At 36.8% G+C, this 24,430-nt stretch overlaps 2 protein-coding genes and 1 long non-coding RNA gene across 3 annotated transcripts in view; 1 reads left to right on the top strand and 2 right to left on the bottom strand.

Moving 5' to 3' along the window:
• Window positions 1–5,420: 5,420 nt before the first annotated feature.
• Window positions 5,421–24,430, top strand: part of si:dkey-22o22.2 — a 368,709-nt gene continuing 349,699 nt past the window's right edge. The window contains exons 1-2 of the mRNA XM_073926494.1: window positions 5,421–5,573; window positions 5,817–5,886. The gene's annotated coding sequence lies outside the window, so the exon portion shown is untranslated. The remainder of the gene's footprint in view (window positions 5,574–5,816; window positions 5,887–24,430) is intronic.
• On the bottom strand, window positions 7,178–8,533 carry gbp (glycogen synthase kinase binding protein). Its single transcript, NM_131442.1, is given in 1 exon segment — window positions 7,178–8,533. A coding segment is annotated over 1 exon segment (450 nt). The 5' UTR covers window positions 8,439–8,533; the 3' UTR covers window positions 7,178–7,988.
• LOC101885890 (uncharacterized) lies at window positions 17,257–20,989 on the bottom strand. The gene is made up of 6 exons (XR_222379.6): window positions 20,873–20,989; window positions 20,187–20,224; window positions 19,828–19,902; window positions 19,363–19,529; window positions 18,868–19,053; window positions 17,257–18,483 (listed from the first exon to the last, which is right to left on the bottom strand). It is a non-coding gene; the product is annotated as an uncharacterized lncRNA (long non-coding RNA).

The following is a 24,430-nucleotide window of genomic DNA, read 5'->3' as shown; positions in this document are numbered from 1 at the left end:
CTGGAGAAAGTCTTTTTTGTTTTATTTAGGCTAGAATAAATAGAATAAAAGCAGTTTTAAATTTTTTTAAAACAAATATTAAGGTCAAAATTATTAACCCCTTTAAGCTATATATTTTTTCTGATACAATATATTTTTTCTGATATATATATATAAAAAAAAAAAATATATATATATATATATATATATATATATATATATATATATATTTTTTTTTTTTTTTTTTTTTTTTTCAGAACAAACCATTGTTATACAATAACTTGCCTGATTACCCTAACCTGCCTAGTTAACCTAATTAACCTAGTTAAGCCTTAAAATGTCACTTTAAACTGTATAGATGTGTCTTGAAAAATATCTTGTCAAATATCATTTACTGTCATCCTGGAAAAGCTCAAATAAATCAGTAAATTAAAAAAAAGTTATTAAAAATATTATGTTTTGAAATGCATTAAAAAAGAAATAAGAAATTGGGGGGGGAAAAACAGGGCGGCTAATAATTTTCAAACAAGCTTGTACTTTTACATATGAACCAGAAATGAGACCACATAAAACAGTAGGGAGAGTGGGAGCATTTGTTTCTGTTCTGACAGCCTCAATTGCACTGGGTTTTTGCTAAAATCAGGACTCGCAAAAGTTAGATTTTTTTCCACCCTCACACAAAACTTACAATGTTAAACAAAGTTTAAATCCCATCTGGCTATAGTGCAACAGCACAACACGTAATGTTTAAGAATTGGGTCAGTCAGCAGAGAGTGGGTGTTTTTTTTGCGGCCGTTTGAGTACATTCAACCACATGAGCGTTTACACTACAAAATCAATACCACTGAATACATTTTACACACTACCTCTGGACATGGTGGAAGGTCAGCAAGTTTTCGACAGCATTAACACTTTTATTTAACATCATCCACTTTATATTTCATACTAGGTGTAATGTAACAGGGTTATATTGTATCTCTTCACTTGTTGACATTAAACTAGTGCGGGACATGTTGAAATGCTATTAGGAAGGAAGGGGTTAACATTTGTTTATTGTTTAGATCAGGGGTCACCAATCTCGTACCTGGAGGTCCGGTGCCCTGCAGGGTTTAGCTCCAACTTGCCTCAGCACACCTGCCTGTGTGTTTTAAGTATACCTAGTAAGACCTTGATTAGCCTGTTCAGGTGTGTTTGATTAAGGTTGGAGCTAAAATCTGCAGGACACCGGCCCTCCAGGAACAAGTTTAGTGATCCCTGTTTTAGATGTAGATCGCCGGCGTCACGGTGGCTCAGTGGATAGCATTGTCGCCTCACATCAAGAAGGTCACTGGTTTGAGTCCCGGCTGGGTCAGCTGGCATTTCTGTGTGGAGTTTACATGTTCTCCTCGTGTTTGCGTGGGTTTCCTCCAGATGCTTCGATTTCCCCCACAGTCCAACTGCATGCAGAACAGGTGAATTGAATAAACTAAATTGGTCGTAGTGTATGAGTGAGTGCATATGAGAGTGTATGAGTGTTTGCCAGTTCTTGGCTGAAGCCGGAAGAGCATCAACCGTGTAATACATATGCTGGATAAGTTGGCGATTCATTCCGCTGTGATAACCCCTGATGAATAAAGAGACTAAGATGAAGGAAATTGAATAAATGAATGTAGACCCCCCCACCCTGTTATCTTAAGGACAAAATAATTTGGATGTGTATGATGAAGAAGGCAGCGCGGTGGTGCAGTGGGTAGCACAATCGCCTCAATGCAAGAAGGTCTCTGTTTCAAGCCCCAGTGAATTGAATAAGCTAAATTGGCTGTAGTGTATGTGAATGTGTACATGAGTGTGTGGGTGTTTCCCTGTGTTGGGTTGTGGCTGGAAGTGCATCCACTGTGTAAAACAGGTGCTGGATAAGCTAGAGGTTCATTCCGCTATGGTGACCCTTGATTAATAAAGGGACTAAGTTGAAAAAAAATGAATGAATGAATGAATGAATGAATGAATGAATGAATGAATGAATGAATGAATGAATGAATGAATGTAGAAGAAAAAGCCAGTGCATGAGGGCTGGTTGAATGTCTGTGCTCAGTTTTTGTTCTGACTATTTTTACAGACAATAAATCACTAAAAGATTTATAAAAGTTGGTATTGATTGCAGAAGAGACTCAAAAGACTAGTTACATAAACAGGACCAAAAGAAACATTTTCAGAATGATTCAGTGCTTTTGAACAACTTGGCTGGATGAATTAATGTGATTTAATGCATAAACTTACAGCCTGACCAGTTAGGTATAGTAAACTCACGTACTGTTTAATCAGTTATGGTGTGCACATGAAGTGCCTTGGTGTAGAAATGTGTCCCATTACTTTTTAAAGTAATTAGTCATACTGACATATTTAACCAAGATCCCTGTGAAATCTAAAAAAAATTCTCACCAAATAAACGTGACAAAATTAGTAATTAGAAGATATAAACACTCAACACTTGCAGTTTGTCACTTCTGTCTAAAAGGAGCAATTATTTTTTGACATCATACTTCAGGAGTGTCACGGTGGCTTAGTGGTTAGCACTGTTGCCTCACAGCAAGAAGGTTGTTGGTTCGAGTTTTGGCTGGGCCAGTTGGCATTTCAGTGTGGAGTTTGCATGTTCTCCTTGTGTTGGCATGGGTTGCTTCTGGGTGCTTCAGTTCCCCCACAGTTTAAAGACATGCGCTATACAGCAATTGAATAAACTACATTTTCTGTAGTGTGTGTGTGTGTGTGTGTGTGTGTGTGTGTGTGTGTGTGTGTGTGTGTGTGTGTGTGTGTGTGTGAATGAGAGTGTATGGGTGTTTCCCAATAATGTGTTGCGGCTGGAAAGGAATCTGCAGCGTAAAACAAATGTTGGAATAGTTGGCGGTTCATTCCGCTGTGGCGACCTCTGAAATAGAGATTAAGCTGAAGAAAAATGAATGAATGAATCTTCTTCAGTTTCTCATCATGTTCTAACCAATCAAATGCTCACGAGAATCTGACATGCACCGGCCCCTTTAAGATGCTTCTCATTTTGATCATAGAGCTATAATAAAAACAAAACACTATTGGACATCTTTAGAAAAGAGGAGAGCTACTCTATATCCTGCCCTGTTATAATGTTTCAGTTGAGATAATGTCACAGTTCAAACAAAAATGGACATTTCAAAGCACTTTACGGGACATTTAACACTAAGGGGACTCACTTGATTTCTAACACGGCAACTTGCTAAAGTCTTGACTTGCTAAAACCTAGCAACCACGCAGAGCCTCCTAGTAACCATTCAGCATCGCTAACAATCGCATTGCAACACTGTAAAAACACTACATGCTGCAACTCAAGTAAATATCGAGCTGCATAACACATCCTGAGAAATGAGGAGATGATAAAAGCAAAATATCTGCGGTGTGACTCATCCGTGCCTTCAAACTAGAAAATCAGTAACATTCTTTTGGTATGGATATTGGATCCACTTATTTCATCATCATCACATTGTGATGTAGGTCAAAATGTAGGACAGGACATGGAAAAAAATGTTCTTATGTAAGCCTTATGTATAATTTTTGAGCCTTGGGTGTTTGTGACATTTGAAGGAACAGCAGAAGCCTCTGGTGGCTCGGGATGTGAGGTGAGAACTGTGCCGTTCCCCTGTGACTCTGAGGAGACACGGTTTAATTCAGCAGACAAAGACAGCTGGTGTGTGGAGCAAAGTTAAAAAGAAGCTTCTCTAGGTTGTCTGAAGCGGTGTAAAATATGCATTAAGAAAAAAAAATCAGGCGACTGAAGCAAAGCATTGTGACTTCATCTGATCAAATGATTCAATTCAAAGTTTATGCTAAAACAAGCTATGAAAACAATAAGCCCAACAAACATCTGTTATCACCTCCTTATCTTAAATGGTTCCATTAGGAACTTTTGGTTTCTGCTTTCCAAAGCCATTTTATATAGGATAAAAGGCTCTTTATGTTACTAAAATGTTTTCATGATATTAAAACAGATTCCTTTAAGAGCAGATAGTTAAGGGAGGATAAAAGTATGCTAGATCTGTAGCCTATAAGTCTCTTAGGCCTACTGTGTGAGAGATTATGTATGTTTTCCCTACTGAAAAAAAAACAGCTTAAACCACACTCTAAAAAACGTTGAGTTATTTATTTAACCCAATGGCTGAGTTAAACATATTTGGTGCTTTGTTGAGTTATTTGTAACCTTTATTTGTTTATTTATTTAGTGAAGTCTGCTCCAGGTTCTGGACAGTCTCTAAAGCACACAGAGCTCCATATTCAGCTTCGTCAACACATATTTCCTGCTTGCAGTTTATAATTGCCTTTACTTTGTTCTCTTTCTTTGTTTGTGATTCTTTATTCATTTTAACAAGTGTCTGGAACTTAAAATGTAATGGAAAGAAAGCATTTTTAATATTTTAGAAAACTGTTATTTATGTACACAGCCATAATTATAAAATGAATAGTAGTACTAGTAGCAATAGTAATACAAGAATGGAAAAAATAACATTTAATCAAAATAACCCAATGCATTGGGTTAAAATAACCCATATTTGGGAAGGTGCTATAATAAGCTATAGTTGGGTTATGTGTTGGGGTAGTTTTAACATATTTTAACCGAGCAGCCTATAGGCCTGGTTTTATTTATTTTATTTCCAGGCTGGTTTTCAACCATTTCCAGCCTGGTCTTAGCTGGTCAGGCTGGGAAATGACCAACTAAAACCAGCTTGACCAGCCTGGTTTAAGTTGGACATAGCTGGTTTTGGCTGGGCTCCCAGCCTGGCTAGCCTAGTCATGCTGGTTTTAGGAGGTCATCTCTCAGCCTGACCAAGAAAACTCCAAGTAACCAGCCAACCAGCTTAGGCTGGCTTTTGTTATTTTTCAGCATTGCTATTGTCTTTCTGAAGTGTAGTAGCTACTATTATTTTTTAACAGTGTTCGTTCTCACATATTACCTTACTTTTTCTTCCGAGTAATGTTGTCATTACTCTCTGAGAATCACAAGATAAGCTTCTAGCCATCTACAAAATGGTTTGTATTCTCAATGGTTTGTATTGCGTTGAAGTGTCACAACCGCATCAGTTGTTTACAATACCATTTTGAATTGCAAGATGGCGCTAAATACCTTACTCTAAATTGCCATAATAAGTGTGAGGCATAAAATTGACAGATATTAAGACAGCTGTAAAATATCTGAATATGTGAACACCTCTATAAAATGTATAGGCTATTGTAATATATATTAAATTCAAAATAATAATATTGAAATATTCTCATACTCCTTTGGCAGTTCTTATTTTGAATAAATAATTACACATTTTACATATAGCATAAATGTGTAGTTAAGCTATAAAATAGAATAGATGTAGGCTACCACATTTGTGTTATCACATGACATGACCTACCACTGTCTGTTGCTCGCTTCGCTGCCATTCACAAGTCTTATGCTATGGCCTCATGGGAAATATGCACGCCTTAAAATCGTGCTGGAAGTGTCAGTTGCTGTATTTTTTTATTAACCTGCTGAAAAAGCGATTTCAGATGCAGGTTGGGATTAATATTAATACACAACAATCAACAGATGAGTTCTTCAATCGGTAAAGCACATAGCTTCTTTGCAATTTACACTAACTTAGCTAGCAAGCAGAATTCGAACCAAAACATTTAGCCAAGAGCACCTGATAAGTCTTTGTTTTTTTTAATTAATTTAGTTTATATAAAGGCTTTATTTGTCATTACTTATTACGTGAAGGGTTTGTCATATGTAGCTCAGTGCAGTTTAGCTGTGGTATGTTTATATTTGGATGTTTGAACTTTACACGTTTCTCCGCCATCGACAGATGTGTTGTAACTTGAATTGAGGCGCCATCTGCTGGACGACGACCAGAGAAAAAAGGACCCAACACGGAAGTGAGTGGCTGTGTTTCTAATTTTGTTTATATGGATGCCATAATAAACTTGCTTATGAGTATCTAGTCATTAATTAACTCTAAATCACAAACAGTGTTCAAAGAACATACCTTCGTTTATCGCTTCAGATATCATACCTGTGGTGAGTCAGCTTGTTATTTTCGCTCCTTACAACAACACGAGTGTAGTTAATCTATATAGTAAATAAAGTACTACTAGGAGACTTTATATGCAAATGTAAACCTAGTTCAGTCACACATACCCATAAAAAGTGTAATATCTCTACTGAAAATGCTATTTGACACATTTTGCCATTTGTCATCACTAAGTATGAGCATACATAATAATGCAGCTTATATTTAGATGCTACTTACATTTATTTTCACATCAAATGTAAAACTAATATATACCCTAAATATTTTCAAAATCCCTATAATTGTCCTTATTATTTTCAAAACCCCTATAATTGTCCTTATTATTTTCAAAAAAGTTATGTTTATATGAAGATATAAATGTGGCCTAAGCTGGTTGACCAGCCTGGTTTTGAGAGGGGTTTCAGTCATTTCCAGCCTGGTCTTAGCTGGTCATACATAAGCTACATTACATTACTATGTACATACATAGCTGGTTTTGTTTGGCTGGGCTGGTCAAGCTGGTTTTAGCAGGTCATCTCCCAGCCTGGAAATGGCCAAACCAACCCCCTCTAAAAGCAGGCTGGTCAACCAGCTAAAACCAGCCAGCTAGCTTAGGGGGGACACATTGTGAGTGAGAAATAAGCAAGATTAAGTCATTATTATAAAAAATACCTTATTATTTCTATTGGATTTAGGATATGTACTTTGGTATTGTGTTCTTGTAATCTAAATCAAATAGTTTTTGTAGTAAGCATGTATAAGGCTATTATGAGATTATTTAAAGGCCTGCTTTTTAATGCAGTATATGGATGCAGTCTTGCAGTTTTACCACAATGGCATTCAAATTTAAATGATTTATAATAGATTATTTTAAATTCAACCTTTCCTTTTTAAAAATTGTACTTTAATATAATTTATCCTTGGACATTTTCAATCTAGAATGGCCATGGAAATTAATTTACAATCAACACTTCTGAATATAGTCATAAATTAAAACCAAAAATTAGCATGTCAGAACAAATTTGATTTAATGTAATCCAATATTTCACCCAAAGTATGTAATTTAGGTCACATTACACCATATAATCAGTAAAAGGCTAAAATTTACACAGCACAGGGTAGCCTATTAACAAAAAGTGAACACACACCAAAAATCTTATGCAAAAACACCATGTTTATTAGACACCAAACTCTCTGAACAACCAGAGTTATTAAAAACACTTCGTTGCGAAGCATATGCAGAGTTAACACAGAGTGAAAACAAAAATAAACATGAGAACTCCACATTGGAATCAAAAAGCACCACAGTGTCAGTGTGTCGGGATCACATCCTCCATGTACAGCACATGTACCCACATGCATGTGGGTTTGATCTTGGTTTCTCTTTGAGAAGGAGTGTCGGCCTTGCTCTTCACTTCGAAATCTAAAGGACAGGGGACATGGGCCCTCACAAGGTGACCATGGGGCCGGTTTGAAATCAAAAAAGTGATATTTTTGTATCCAAACATAGTTTCAAAACAAGTAAACAAAAGGTGTGACCCGTTGCCTGATCTAGGCGAGGACTGCAACCCAGCAGCCCGACCACATCTACATTGTAAACAAAGCAGTTGAGCAGTTCTTGTTTGCTACTGACACACACAGTGCTAAACTCCAGCAAACCAAAACAAGATGCACCATTCCAGGACAAACCAACCAGAGGCCAGTCAATACTATAATAAATGCATTCCTATAACGTTAACCCACTAGATTTTTGCATCACGTTGGCATTTCAGTCCAAACACTGAGATTTATAAATGAAAGAAGGGTCACATTTCAAAAAACAGTCAAAAAAGTACATAACATGTCCATCTCGGCAATGTACAATAGAAAAAACATGAAGGGCGTGATATCAAAGTTTGTAAAAACCCAATGAGCTGGCGGCCCCGTTTGAAAACGTGAGGACGTTCATGCATCCGCTGGCTCGGGAAGTCAGTCCACAGATTTGGGGATGTCGTGATCCGATGGTTCCGATGAAAACTGGAGTCGTCTGACCGCTTCCTTGATCAGATTCCCGGACAATATGAGTTCCTGCAGAAGCTGGTGCGGATCGTCCTCGTCGATTTTCTTTCGGTTCCACGAGGATTTGAAATGGTCCCATTCCTGATCGCTGGATCCGGGCGGGTTGTATGGACTGGCCCGGCTGGTGCGTAAACTCCGGCTGCGCAAACGGATGCACCGCTGACCGCCCGTCGAGCTCCCGCCGCCGCCGTTCGGTTTGCTGCCCGTGAAACCGTGTAGACGTGACATCGCCTTCTGGCTTGAGCTATTGTTGTGAAGCTGCAGCGCCTCGCCGATTTTCGACACGAGAGCGTCTACTTCCTTTGAATCCACCGTCACCGACTGTTCCAAAAAAATATAGTTCTCCTTTCGACAAGGCATTTTGTATAAATAAGCAGATATCAAAATATCCAGACGTGGTTTTTGTTTTTATTCAAATGGACGGGATCGTTTAGCCGGCGTCCGCCACGCTGCCCAACAGAAACAGCTCAAGGGTTGATTTGTAAACAATGGATGACGCAGAATCCGGCACGTACCATTTCTAAGAGTGATAGGGGGCACGCTTGGTCGTTTTAAGTTATAAACGCTATGTTATGTAATGTAACCACTCGTTGGAGAGAGACTTTATACGTTTCAGCTACTACACAAATTAAGCAGTCCACTCAGTGAAGCGTTCTTTGTGTTTATATTTATTTTGGCCCAGCCATACGTCTCCGCGGATCCGCGTGTCATCAATCTTGACGTTACATAACAGTCCCCGAGTGTATAAAAACTAGACAGCCACATGTGTGAACTCGATGCACCCAAAATGCTGGTTCAACCGATTGGGGCGATACTAGATGTACTTGATTTCTAGGAATGTTCTGAAGTGTATACGTTGGCATCAAATTAGTTTCGTACTTAATCTTAACACATTGGGAAGTGAGACCTGCTCGTTTCGTGTGGCACGTGCCAGGGGGAGAACACTGAAATGCAGTTGCATCAGACACGTTTATACAATTAAAGGGGTAGTTCACCAAAATAGGTTAAGGTTTTTGTTGTTATTATTGTTGATTGAAACCAACACAGTGATTTATGATTTCTATCATGCAAATTAACTCACAATGTGAGAGTAAAATAAACTTTTGTGTTTGCCAAAATGCGTAGACACGGTTTTAAGGAATAGCCATGTCAATAAAGGTTTTTAAAAAAAAAAAAATCCAAATTTTTTGAGTGCCTTGAACTTACTTTTTCTGTTTATTCTGATGAATTCCTTACCCAAAGCACTAACACATTAATTAGGCTACCCCTCAGCACTTTTTGTTTGATTTTGGATTTTTAAAACAAACTTGTGTTGTAATTGTTGTTGAAACAATGCACGAAATGACATTCTAGAGTATAGACCATTTTAATGTGGTCATGCTATTAGCCCATGAACATTTGCTGTATGTTGTCAAACTATTTAATAACTTTAACAAGAGGCAATTCAATCATAACTTAATGTTAAAACAGTCGTCATAAAATTATTTATCAATTTGTGGCTCTTTTTGGATTCTCGGAAACTATAGAAATTAAAAATGTAAAACAAGAAATACGTTGGGACCATTGTTTTTGTTTACATCCCTCAAAATAGTCCAACTAATACATAAAAAAAAAAATTTAGTTATCACCACACACATATAAATTTAGTTTTGCCTCTATGATTTTGTTTTATTTGCACTTTCAAAGTACAGATGGCCATTATCACCGAAATTGCGTCACCCAAAAGTCAACATTTTGAGTGAACTATTCCATTGACTACAAGGTATCGTGGGTCAATGTTTTGTTGGTTATCAAAGTCCTGTTATGCAGTTGGCAGATATTATATCTACAGTACATACAGTTGAAGTCAGAATTATTTGCCCCCCTGAATTATTAGCCCCCTGTTTATTTTTTCCCCCAATTTCTGTTTACTGGAGAGCAGATTTTCTCAACACATTTTAAACATAATAGTTTTACTTACTCATTTCTAATAACTGATTTATTTTATCTTTGCCGTGATGACAGTAAATAATATTTTACTAGGTATTTTTCAAGACACTTCTATACAGCTTAAAGTGACAATTAAAGACTTAACTAGGTTAATTAGGTTAACTAGGCAGGTTAGGGTAACTAGTCAAGTTATTGTATAATGATGGTTTGTTCTGTAGACTATCGAAAAACAATAAAGTTTAATGGGGCTAATAATTTTGTCCTTAAAATGGAGTTTAAAAAAATTAAAACTGCTTTTATTCTAGCTGAAATAAAGCAAATAATACTTTCTCCAGAAGAAAAAATATTATCAGACATACTGTAAAAAATTCCTTGCTCTGTTAAACATAATTTGGGAAATATTAAAAAAAGAAAAAAATTCAAAGGTGGGCTAATAATTCTGACTTCAACTGTATATGAAACATTAAAGCCTTTCCAGTATATTAAGGGTGTGTTTGCAGAATACTCACACTCATGCCAGTGTTGAAGGTGTGTAGCGTCTCAATGGATTTATGTCAAAAAATCTCTCTAAATCCATTCAGACTTGCAGCAGTGACTCATTACAGCTAGATTTAAGGAGATGTTCAGTAAAATTAAAATACTGACATGTTGGGCCAAATAACTGATGTGCTTTGTGTGAGAAACAGGTCAAAACCTGTAATTTAATACTCTTTAATTTCCTCTTAACATTAGCTTATACCTTGAATGATTTATTCTTCTTAGTTTTATTGTTTCAATGAATCAGTTGTTCAAGTTTACAAAACAGGTTGAAATAATTTGTTTACCATCAGATTAATTCAGTAATTAAACTGGTGAGAAGATGACAATGAAATCGTAACATTAATTACTCTTTCCCATCTAAGATATAACATTATGCGTGAGCTATTTTAATAATACTTTCACAATCGCAAATGAGGCCTGAGTTAATGTAAAAATGATCAGATTTTAATTGAACGATTGTACTTTAGCATCCTTAAACCTTGATTAAAAAGGAAATTGGGCTTCTTCAAAAATCTCTTCAGAACTTTCTGTTCTCTTTCGCAGTTATCAGCACGACCACGTCCTCTTTTTCACAGGAAGAGGCTTTTGACTTCCTAGAAATACGAACAGTTAAGCACAACTGCTACTTTTGGATATCCGGTTGCATATGGCACAAAACCATGCAATTAATGTCTAATACATCATAATAATGAATCCTCAGTGTGCTCAGCAAAACCAGAAACATCTGCAAATGTTTGGCCCCCCATTCATGCCAAACTTGCACTCAGTCACTGCACTAAAATAAATAGCATAAGCAGCTTAAAGATCTTAGCAGCTGTATCTGTGAGCACGCTTGCATTTATGACATAACAAATGACAATGTTTAAATCTGATAATGTATGCTGACAGCTCGCAGAACATGAAAGAACATACATGCATATCATATTACTTCACCTACACGATCACGAGGTTGGGCCAGTCTGTTTTTTTTGCGGTCTGCATTACATAACACCAAGGGGGTGGATACTATAGGGTGAATGTTACAACGTAATGTTACTGTTTAGCTGCATTGTGCATGTGATCAGTATGGTTTTCAAGATCCGAGCAGAACTTGTTCCTGGAATTGTTAGGTTAAACTCTTCTTTCGGTATTTGAACGAATTATATAAGATAAAGTTTCATATGTTTCCTTTTTTCAATGCAAATGAATAAACAGGCTGCAATCTTGCGATTCCTCATTGGATTTCGTATCTGCACAGATTGCAGGCGAACATCCATAGCAGCTTTCCTTGTTTACCTCACAGCAGGGGAACAGTCTTAAGCACAGACTGAGCCTTTGTGGAAGCTTTAAACACAGGCTGCTGGTGTGCCGTTGCTCACTGTTTCAATCATCAATCTGCTCACTTGCTTTCTGAGAATTCATTCACCTTACTAAGAACTCACTGCACCATGTGGCCTTTGTGATGAAAGAGCTTGAGGTCATTCCTTTTTTAAAAATCAGACACTTTTGTTTACTGTTGTATGAGCAAATATTTAAGTGGATCATACATTTCAGACGGCGATTGATTGATGCCATTTGTGGCGATTTCGTCCTATTACTGCTTATATTAGAGTTAAACCTTAACTTTGAGTATTGATTTGTGTTAGTGTTACAGACATAAATTACTTGATAAATTGTGCTTTTTTAAAAATAAGCATTAGAAATATATTTGCCATAATGGATAATGAAATGGGCTAAAACCCCAGTGGTGTGTAACCAATTAAAATCCACACTTTGACATAACATTGAAAAAATATATATATATTTGGACATTTATACAAATATGTTGACAATTTATAATCACCAAAGTTACTTGAAAGATTAAAAATAGACACAATTTAATAATTCCTATGTATAAAATCAAGATTCTCATAGAAATCAGTCAAGTTTGGTGAAGGAAAAGTCATGGTTTGGGGTTATATTCAGTATGGGTATTCTGATATCAAGACATTTGTGCTGCCCATTACATTACAAACCTCCTTCTCATACATCAGCCTCCACATCAAAGTTCCTGAAGGCACAGAAGGCCAAGGTGCTCCCAGGTTGGCCAGCCCAGTCACCAGAATTAAACATCATTGAGCATGTCTGGGAATGTTGATGAGCTCTGGGAGTCCTGCAAGAACGCTTTCTTTGCCATTCCAGATGACTTTTAATAAGTTATTTGAGTCATTGCAGAGATGTATAGATGCAGTCCTCCAAGCTCATGGGAGTCATACACTATGTTAATTATCTTTCCACTGCTCCGTGACTTCATATTTTTGTCACGGTTGCAGGTTTGTGCGCTTCTCCGGAGTGTATGTTGATCACGTGGGTTTGTTTTGTTTTGGTTATCCATGTGGATTTGTTAGGCTCACGTGTTATGACGTCATTCAGTTGGTCTGATTAGTTCGCCAGCTGAGGCTCATCATGGTGCCTATATCTGGGCGACGCTTTTGTGTGTCTGTGTCAGTTCGTTGTTATCACTCATGTTTGTGTGTCTGTGCTCAGGCCCTGCGGAGTAATCTGGATCTGGTTTTCCCCGTTCTGTTTCCTGCCCTGCGTCCTGCGTCCGTCTAGCCTGACACTATTTGTATTTGTCATCACAATAAACTTGTACACTTGCTATTGGATCTTCTCTGACTCTCATTGAAACGTAACAATTTTAGTACTCTATATCAGTGGTTCTCAAACTCTCCAAGTACCACTAAAATGAGCAGTATTGAAATACAGTAGCATAGTATGCCCAGTAAAGCAGCTACTACTTTGCACAGTTAAAAAACGTGGCAGATTACCTCAGAAATATAGGCTATATGTCATATATGGCATATTATATACATAATTTTTGATCAATTTTGAAATGTGTGTAGCATGTACATTACATATTTTATTCCTCCGCATACCACTAGAAGGAAGCCTGCGTACCACTATTGCTACACGTACCACAGTTTGAGAACCACTGCTCTACATAATTTCTATTATTAAGTGACAAGACTTTCATCTAAGCAAAGTCAGATCTTACTGTCCTAATTAAGTAATTAGAAATCAAGGCATGATCATATTTTATTTTGCTAAAATAAGCGAAATCTAGAGGCCTTTGCCTTTCATATAAGCCACTTCTAAAACCAAATGCTCAAGACGTTATTATTTGTTGTTCCTAAAAACCTGGATAGGCAACAAGACTTTTGTCAGATACTGTAATATTTTTAATGATAAAAATGTGTGTTAGTGGTTTGAAGTATAATTGCAAGGTAAACATTTAAAATGACAGTATTTTGTTTCAGTATTTTGATCCCTAAATAATATGTCATTAATTGCTTATTCTAATATATTTGATATAAAATTTTGTAAGGTAAACTAGTGTTACACTAATGAAATTGTATACTTTTTGCAAATAGTATAAATTGAACATTATGTATTCAGATTTAAATATTTTAAGAGGTCAATTAAAAGGGGAACATCATATTTGCAGAGCCCTAATCTGGACTACATGCACAAAAGACTTAACATGAATGAAGAAGTAATGGTCTGTAATCTCTTCCACCTTATGCAACGCTATCACAAAAGTTGTAAAACTTGTCCTGTTTCTTTTGGACTGTCCTAGCTAGATTAGTTTCTCAGAAAGGAAGAACAGAGCCATCTCCTTTTAGACAAGTTAGTCCTTGAAGTCTATAAGGGTGTGGAGAACGGCGTATTTGTTGTGGTTTGGGCCAATAAACTGAAAACCTGAACACAGACCCATGATGTGAGGAAGGAAAGCACGGATTCGAACGGACCAGGTTTCAGATGAAGGGTCGAGGGATTCTGGGTATTACTAAGTGTTTTTGTCCTCGATTTGTTTTTAAATGGAAGCATACAACAAATCAAGGCCAAGTAACCAAGGAGATAATCCATAAGCAAGTGAACGTGTAAACACAGGAGTGAGAGAGAGAAAGCCTCTCCCTGCTGATTTACTGCCGTGTCCTTTATATAGCTGTAAGAGAGAAGCTTTATTGCCTTTTTCTTCCTGTTTAAATGCCAGCTACAGCCTAATATACACCTCCATACGGAAATACATGCATCAACATTAGCAGTTGGTTATTTTGAATGTGTCAGCGTGGTTATTATATACACTCTGAAACAGGAAAAACTTTTAGTGTTTAATGAATCAAGTTTAATTTAGTATCAGAAAGAAATTAAATTAATGTTTTTTTTTAAAGCAAATATTTTTAATGAAATCTAAATAGTGTTTAATGCTGCAAGTTTAAAGTCTGTGTGAAGTGGAAATTGCCTAGACACCTTATGTCATTATGTTAATGTACTTCCAACTGAAACAGAATATTAAGTAGGGAGCGGGGCTTTCGTTTTGCACATCATTTCCACATAGCAAACTAACGGTAAAAGTGGCGTGGTTAAGATGATTGTGGCTGAAACAGTTAAACGTTAACAGAGCAGGACCAACGTAGAAGCAAATGGTCAAAGATTTCCAAACAAACATTTTTTTTTCCGTCAGTTAACTTGGATAGAATAATTGTTCGGCTAAAGAATTAGCAAAAAAAAAAAACCCACTACATTTAGATTTCACATGGATTTTAATTATCATTGAGATAAAACCATAACAATAAACAATAACTATAAATATGCAACAAAAATATTTCTAAGTTAAAAAAGGACATCAGAATCCATCTGGCTTTAAAGAGCATAATCATTAAAACTGGCACACAACAAAACTGAAGCATGTGCTTATAATAGAGCTATATTGTGGATTGGTATCGATGTAGTTATCGCTCTTGAATAAATACATCTTAACACACATAAGAATTATGTGTCCAAAACATATATTTTTAGGCCATAATATAATAGTTTCGTTTTCACACAATGAACCTTGATGGCTTATGTCCACTGGGCAGGTATGGTTCAGTACTGTCAACGACTATAGAATACACAAGACATGTCACTCATATAGTTTTGAATGGGGAAAAGAGTAACGGTCAATATAGTGAAGAAAACCCCGCCTTCTTGTACTGGAGCCAATCAGGAATCACTAAAGACTTACTATTCTCTGGAGGAGGGGCTTGGTCCAGACGTGAGTTACTGGCAATTTTGTGTGATTTGAACATTTAGAAATAAAACTACAGAGACAGTTGTTGTTTAATCTTATTGGGGATTCCTATAAAATGTTATTGTAAGCTTGGCAAGCAATTTTGAAGAATTTTATGTTTCCCCATTCAAACAGAATGCCTGAGCATACTGGCTGAGAGGCGTTTCAAAGATGGCCGATGAGTGAAATGACTTGCCTTAGGGCGAACTCACAATATTTAAAGTTGCTTCAAACCGGGGTTGAAGCACGCTTGTCACCCCTCCCGTCTCCCCCAACGGCCCTCACTCACATTGCATTCGAGCCTGAGCTCGCTTACGTCATCGATGATGCGCTGTTTAGAAGCGCTCTCACTCAGCACAATGGAGATTTCTTTAGTTATATTGTTTAAGTCGTTTGGGATGCAAATTTTTTGCAGAGCATCTTTTGACGCTCATAAACAATCGTAAAGTCAACGTGCTGCAGGAATTAGGAGGTTTGCTGAAGGTGCAGCTGTCGTGCAGTGAGGGGTTTGCATCTTTAATAATTTATGACAGTTTACGTTCATTGAACAGTAAGAATGATTTATAAAGCTATATGAAACAGTCCCTTAAAAGTCACGTCTCATCTTCAGTTTTGGGCTCAGCCGCGCTTTGCACTCACACTACAAGCGTACCGCGCTCTGGCACACCTCTTCCAACCGGGCCATGGCCGGCCAAGTAAACCGTGCCTGAGCACGATTCAGAGCACTCACACTTCTTAAACGATCCAGGAAACGGGCCTGGGCACGGTTCAGATAGCATAGTGTAAGTACACCCTTAAAGGGACTTGGTACAGTGCAGCAAACAATTATTTTTGTTACCACTGTCAGAGGTATCAAAATAGTGGACCACTTTTCAGAACACTTTCATAAACTACCTAGCACAGCAGTATGGTCCCAAAAGAGTCGAGCTAAACTTGCTGTTGTGCGCTAGCAATATAAACATTGTAAATTATGATTTTACAAAACCATTTAAGTGCTAAAAACATATGACAAGCCTAAAGATTTTTTGGGGGGGTGGGGGGGATTTAAAAGCTTCCATGAAGGCTTATACAGTTCTTTTTGGAGCCGTAGATGCCAATAAGGTACACCCTGCACCAGCCAAGCAGCTGCTTTTAAGATGCATATGATTGCTAGCTCTCTTAAAACATTAAAGGCCTTCATGTACTGTATGCAGCCTGTTTTAGCCTGACTCATGTTACCTGTGTGAATTGTGGGGGTGGATGAATTGTTGTTGAGTCAACGCACAGAGCAGATCTGACTTCAGACAAAACATTCAATTAGATGTGTTCCAGAAAGCTCCTCCCGCACTGTCAGCAAAGCATTACTGTAGCTGCACTGTCAGAAAAAATGTGCAAAATTTGTAACTTTTGGGGTACAATGGCTTGTCACTGGGGCAGTACCCTCAAGGGTACACCTGTTGTACCCTTTCACATGGGTACATATTTGTACCCTAGCAGTATGTACCTTCATGGGTCAAATATGTACCTCTGCTGACTAATTTGTACCTTACTTGGGCTATGGTACAATAATGTACCTTTAAAAAAGGTACAATTTCTCCTCCATAGGGATGAATTTTGTACCCTTTCATTTCAGATTTGTACTCCATACACAATAAATTTCATTTATCACATTTATTAAACATATTAAATATCAACATTTTTACAGGATGAATGTTTAAACATTACATTATTTTAAAAGACATTAAAATGTAACATTTTATCACAAACACACACTGAAAGATTCAAAACAATTACATTGTCACCTTTTTAGAAGATGAAAGTTTTAAACTATCACAAAGTCATACCAGATGCATAAACTTAAAAAAATAGCTGCTTAAACATTTTAAGAAACAGCAAAAAAACTTAATATTATTTTTTTTAACATCAGTGCATCCCATTTCACTGAGCCTTTTTACCAATGTAACTAAGTAATTTTTCTAAAACAACAGTAGACCTAATAAAGTACATTTGTGCTAGTGCACTGCATTCCACATTTTCTAAAAGCATCAAGAATCTCAAAGCAATCTTTTTCCATACAGTACATTGAAACATGTCACTTAAAGTATACCCTTAATCATTTTAGATCTCAAAAACACTTTTGATCAAAGTTTTACACATTTGATTTGAAATTTCTAAACATTCTTAAACAGTTTATCAGCAGAGTATGTTTCAAGAGCCTGAAAGTCCGTCTGTCTTGGTTTATAACACCCCATTCAAAGTCAAACTCTTACTGTATTTGCATGGAAATATGAATCATACAACAGCAGAATTAAAAACTTGCTACACAGAAACCAGTGCAGTATTGACATTTAAAATGTATTTCATTAAGAAAGAGTAATTTCTTCTCCATTAGCGGTCTAACATGCACACGATAACAGTTCAATTTGAACACCTGAATGTGTCTATCTCATCAAGGATGTTGGGCGGAGAAAATTCTTAGCATTGTTTCATCTTGTGCTTCTCAGTTGATTTGGGCAATGTAATTGAAATGTCTATAGCTGCTAGTCTTAAAATACTGATGCACAGACTCGAAACGCATGCACCAAAGTAAATGCAAAGATCCAAGTATTGCTGTTTGATGCAGACCCAGCAATACCAGTTCTCTTGGACAGCTGCACTGATTTTTCTTGTAATATTGGATTTCCATCTTCACACAGTTGCTGATGTTCAAATTTAAATTGTTGTTCCATCTTGGGGAGTTGCTGATGTTCATCCTTTGGATTCTTTATGTAGCGTGGATAAGCCAAGTTGAAAACACAGTAAACAGCGAAGGATGTAATAATGCCTTTAAAACGGACTTTCAGCCATCTGTAGAGTTGGGTATGGAGCATCATCATCATCCCACTGTGAAAAGAAAAAGTAAAGGACATCAATAAACAATGTAAAATCTGTCAGAACTGCATAACATCTATCAGAGTATAACAAAGTGTTTAACCAACAGTACCCAAACCTCTCCCAGTGTAATTACTGTAAGCAATCATATTTCTCTTTAAAGATATGGGGGAGCAGAATTAGAGCTGCACGAAAGTCTGAATCTATTGCAAAATAAAATCATCCATCCATTTATTTTTTTTCGGCTTAGTCCCTTTATTAATCTGGGATCGCCACAGCGGAATGAACCGCCAACATATCCAGCATGCGTTTTACACAGCGGATGTCCTAGCTGCAACCCATCACTGGAAAACACCCATACACACTTATTCACACACTATGGCCAAATTAGCTTACCCAATACATCTGTACTGCATATCTTTGGACTTGTCGAGGAAACCGGAGCACTTGGAGGAAACCCACGCCAACATGGGGACAACATGCAAACTCCACACAGAAATGCCAACTGACCCAGCCGAGTCTAAAACCAGCAACCTTCTTGATGTGAGGCGATCATGCTACCCACTGCGCCACTGTGACACCCTAAAATAAAATAAAGACAAATAATGAAGTACTCTTAAATAATTTAATAATATAAAGGACCTGTTTTTAAAATAAAGAAAAATTATTGGAATGTTTAGCAAATGCTGAATAAAAGATATTGATGTATTTTTATGAATTACATTTTTTAAAGAAAAACATTAAGGAATGTTTTGTATATAAAGGGTTTGTATATAAGGCCTATGAGTATGAACTTGCTAAATGCAGCTTGAAAAGGCACTTAATGATCCCATCCAAGAAATAAGGGTTTGATCTAGCAAAATTATTATTACGTAAGTTTTATGTTAATACCTGTTAGATCATCTGCAAACTTCTATTCTCTTGCTTTTTTGTAGACTTTGGCCAGTGGAGATGCTTTTTTTCTTAATCAAGCTCAGGCACCTTTAGCACAAGCTGTCCTTGAAGCTCTGACTTGGTTGGAGATGGTTGATGAATGCATTCAGTCAGGTTCACCATGACTATAATAAATAAAAAGGAAATTAGTGATTCACTTTAACTAAAAACATTATCTAATATTCTTTGTTACCATTTCCCTTTAGTTATCACTGTACAAATAGTTGTAAGCTTGAATGCACATATGTTCACCACAAAGCTTAAAATTTTTTTTTTTTTTTTTACAATAGTCATAACATTTATAATAGTCATTTGATCCTACACTTTGGCTATTACTGACATTAAACTTTTCATTTAAACTGAGAACTGATTTAAAATGTGTGATCTCACTGACAAGGGTGTTTTTAATAAAGGGTCACACACCTTATTTCACAGGATACGCAGGACATTCGCATTACTCTCAAAAGATGATGCATCCTCACCAATTGCAGCAATTACCTATTAGATCAAATATAAGTGCAAAATAATGACAATCATAAAAATTCAAATATAACTTTAACACTTCACCTAACAGTTGAACAGTTGAATAGAAAAAGGGAGATTAAATTTAAGACTGCACAATGAATTCCTGGGGAAAAAGTATACACACACACACACACACACACATAAATAATATATATATATATATATATATATATATATATATATATATATATATATATATATATATATATATATATATTATTAACAAACAGATGAAATACAAAATACTAAATACTTACGTTATTACACTCTACTGCTTCCTCGTCCACTTCATTTTCTGAAAGAAAAAGAATTATGATCGGTGTGAACTTGAGGTTAACAGAAAAAAAAAAAAAAAGCTTTAAATTAGCAACTTAAAGGTTTGATAAATGACCCGCACCTCGATCTGACACGACAGATGATTATGACTCTCTTGGACATGCATTTATAACGTTATTTAAATATGTAACGTTGCAAAATACAACTGCTATAAATGGACGTGGGTCGAGATATGCATAAACTAAAGTTAAAGTTATTTTGTTTCAGACATGAAGGCATTCACTTCACTCCTTTCCGAAATAAACATGAACGTTAGCATGAATGTTAGCTTCCCAACACTAAGGAAATTCTGAGTTTATAAATAACGTATGCAATAAAGACTTAACCACATTATCCAAACAAAACTAACTTAAATGTGTTTGAACTGTTTCTCTGGACGTTTCACCGCTGTTTTGCCAGTGTCTCGAGCTTTGTCTCATGGCCAGGTTATGTAAAAAATCATATTTTAATTTCTGGTCAACCTTAAATTACAAAGGGTCCCCTCACGCGGCAGGTAACTCGACGGTAACGTTAATCCTAACTACATACACAAGACAAAGTAACGTCAAATATGAATTGAATATGACCCAACGGATATTTACAATACGTTATTTAACATTAAACTTACCTGCAAATGTCTGTGCTTCATCTTCACGAGCGTATTCCAGCTTCTTTGCGTCCTTCAGGTCCATCCTCCGTCGACGCCGAGAAGAGCGTCAGAACAACAGTGCAACAGCTGGAGATTAACCGTCACACGTAATCAGCTGGCATTATGAATGCACGGCGCGGGCAAAAATCCTATTGGACAACACGAATTCAAATTTGCTGGCTGCTAATGCTAAGTGAAAGTCAATGGACAATACCCCGCTGTGCAGACCCGCAAGTTTAAAAAAATATAATCTAATGTTTCACAAAATGTAGTTTTAAGAGTATTTCAGGCGAGAATGTAGTTGTTTTAATCTCGAATCGGCAGTTTATTTAAAAAGACAGCGCTTCTTTGACAATGTGCTTCAGTGAAAGCGGACTCTGTCAGCGGGAGCTTTATGATTCTTTCCCCCGCCGACAGCAGCTTTTACTTCGGCCAGTCAATCTCGCATCTACCGCTGGATTCAATCTCCCTCTTGTAGTTAAAACACGATATTTAATACATTTTGTGTATATCTAACGGCCAGTTTTTGGTCTTTTAAATCTATTATTTGTTCTCAGCTGTATTATTTTGGCAGTATTATTCTGTTACGTTTTAAAATTGTTTTATTAATTTATTTATTAATGCTACAAGGTTGCACTCTGTCTTTGTTTACCAAGCTGGTTACCTTTAATTCCTATTGTATTCATCTACTTTATAGTTGTATGTCTATTCTAGTAGTTTATTAAATCTGATAATCAAAGAAAGGTCTGTGTATAATTAGCCATTTCACTTTACATTTAGGGGGATTTATGTTAACATTTTCTTAAATCAAAAATATTAATTTATAATATTTATAAGGCCATGTTTTATATAATTATATAATTTAATTTATAATGTACAGTTTTTTTGTGTGCATTTCTTCCAAATAACCAACAACTCATGACATAAATTAAGGACCATTTCATACACGTTGACTTGCTCCTTTTTCACACAAGTGATTGTACCTTTCTTTGGGCCTTAAATGGCCCAAACATGGACCCTTTGACAGTTGGGAACATATTTGTACCTTTTTTACCCTTAAATGGTACATATAAGTATCTTAGGGTGCTACTTTGAACCATTGAGGGTACAACTTCACCATTTGTACCCCAAGTGTTCACAAATGTACCCCAACCGTACCCTTTTTTCTGACAGTGTGTGGTGTGAATCTCCTCCTCGGTGGAGTGAAGTCAGCTCTCAGTTTCAGCTGCTGGCTGGGCTCGGATGGGGGAAGGGCTCCTCTGGATTAGCCTTCAGCACATAGACTTTTCTTGCTCAGGGGACAATAGTACATCTCATACAGTCTAACTTTAGACAGGCTCATCCTGATCAGAGTGTGAGATTACTGTGAGAGCAGTGCTGCAGCAGTGACAGTCATAACCCTCAGCTGCAAGCTTTTGTACTGCACTCTTTTTGATTATGTTATTTTAATATTTGGAATATGAAAGTGTGAACTGAAAGGCTGAGAGAATGACCATGTTTTCAGTACCATTCAATTGATTGGAGTCAGGAAAGGAATTATACTTTTATTTGGCAAAGACATTAAACTGATCAGCGTGGCACAGTGGCTCAGTGGTTAGCACTGTCATCTCACAGCAAGAAGGTCCCTAGTTTGAGGCTTGGCTGGGTCAGTGGGCATTTCTGTGTGGAGTTTGCATGTTCTCCCCCTGTTGATGTCGGTTTACTCCAGGTGCTCTGGTTTTCCCCACAAGTCCAAATACATGTCGTAGAGGTAAAATGGGGTAAGCTAAAATTGTACTTAGGCCCTGTTTACACTAGTGTGTTTTAATTTTAAAACGGCGTTTTAGAATAAAAACGATCCGTGTCCACACTAGCGTTTCACCCAGCGTTTCTGAGCAGCTCTCTGTCCACACCAAAATGACTGAAACGCAAATCATGTGACCACACACACACACTCTCTGGCATGCGCTGCAGCATATCTACCCAGATAAAAGCTGTGCTCATGGGACTGATCATCAAGCATCTCCCGCTGGATCTTTTCTCACTATATTTGTTAAACGTGATATTTCATTCATATTTTTGTCTTTATCTAACAACATATTCCTCGACTCTGGTCTTTTGAATCTATTACTTGTTCTCAGGGAACATGTTTTGGCTGAGCGCTAAGATAAGTTAATAATTAATGTAACCACGTACATTCTGTATATTGACTGATTGTTTGCCTTTATTTCCTTTAATGTATTAACTTATTGTACGGTATACTTTTATAATAGCCATTATTGATTATTAAAACTGATATTCAGCAAAAGAGGGTATGTTTCGTATTTTCAATGAAAATGAAAGGAGGCAGTAATGTTACAGTCTCCTGTCTTGTTATAAATATGCATACAATGAAGATGACATATATGGAGCATGGCACCTCAACATTTCTGCTGTCTGTTAAGTTGTTAATAACAAATGAAAATAGGCAGTTCCTTAAATCATGTTTTCATTTTATTGTTGAAAAATTAAACTATTTAGATGTAATAAAGTGCACTGTTTCCTTTGAAGATTTACCGGACGTGTCCTCATGAGTTTGTTTTCCATATCAAACTTGCGAAGTCTAAACTTACAAGGAGAGGATGCAAGACTGAACTTTATGTAGGCTACTTAATATTGAGGAAAAGCCCCAATCAGATCAGGCGAATGTCTGCAGCCCCGCCTCTGTTTTCAGATGTCTCCGTTTTCCCCCATCCACACTGAGACGGAGCAGCAGCATTTTAGAATGAAAACGGCCTCTCCAGCATTTCCAAAACCCTCTGTTTACGGCGCTCGAAAACTCTGGCGTAGTGTGGATGGATGGCGTAACCGCGTTTTAAAGCGAAAACGCATTCGTGTAAACGGAACCTTAGTGTATATGTGTCAAGGACAATGTATGTGTGTTCCCCAGAGATGGGTTGCAGCTGGAAGGGCATCCGCTGTGTAATACATATGCTGGATAAGTTGGCAGTTCATTCCGCTGTGGCGACCCCAGATAAATAAAGGGACTAAGCCGAAAAGACAATAAATGAATGAATGAATGAAAATGCATTTCAATAAATCAAAATAGTTTTTGTTTTTAACATGCCAACGTGCTTCTTATTAGGTTGACTACATGAATAGCTGGAATTGTTTTGTGATATGTTTAATGCAGGAATGCAAGATACACCGGGGGGAAGTACGTATTGAACACGTCATGTTTTTTTCCTGGGAATAATATTTCTAAAGGAGCTGTTGACATGGAATTAAGCCAAATTTTAGTAAAAACAATACAAAATAAAAAATCAGAATTAGTTATGTGTAATAACAATAAAATGAGATAGGGAGAAAGTACTAAACTACTGAAACATATTTAATACTTTATATTAAAGGCCTTTTTGTTTATAGAAGCTTAAAGATCCCTCTCATATGGAGAATGAAGTTACATGAATTGCTCAGGTGTGAGTTTTTCAGGACTTCAACACAGTGTAAAAAATCTTGATGGTTCTGTGGGTCTCGTTTATCAAATATAATCTTTAATTTCTATTTTACATTGGATTT

The sequence above is a fragment of the Danio rerio genome, chromosome 16 (genome assembly GCF_049306965.1).
Source record: "Danio rerio strain Tuebingen ecotype United States chromosome 16, GRCz12tu, whole genome shotgun sequence".
NCBI classification, from domain to species: Eukaryota; Metazoa; Chordata; class Actinopteri; order Cypriniformes; family Danionidae; genus Danio; species Danio rerio.
Note: the sequence above shows the minus strand (reverse complement) of the source record. Positions and strands in the feature narration are given on the sequence as shown.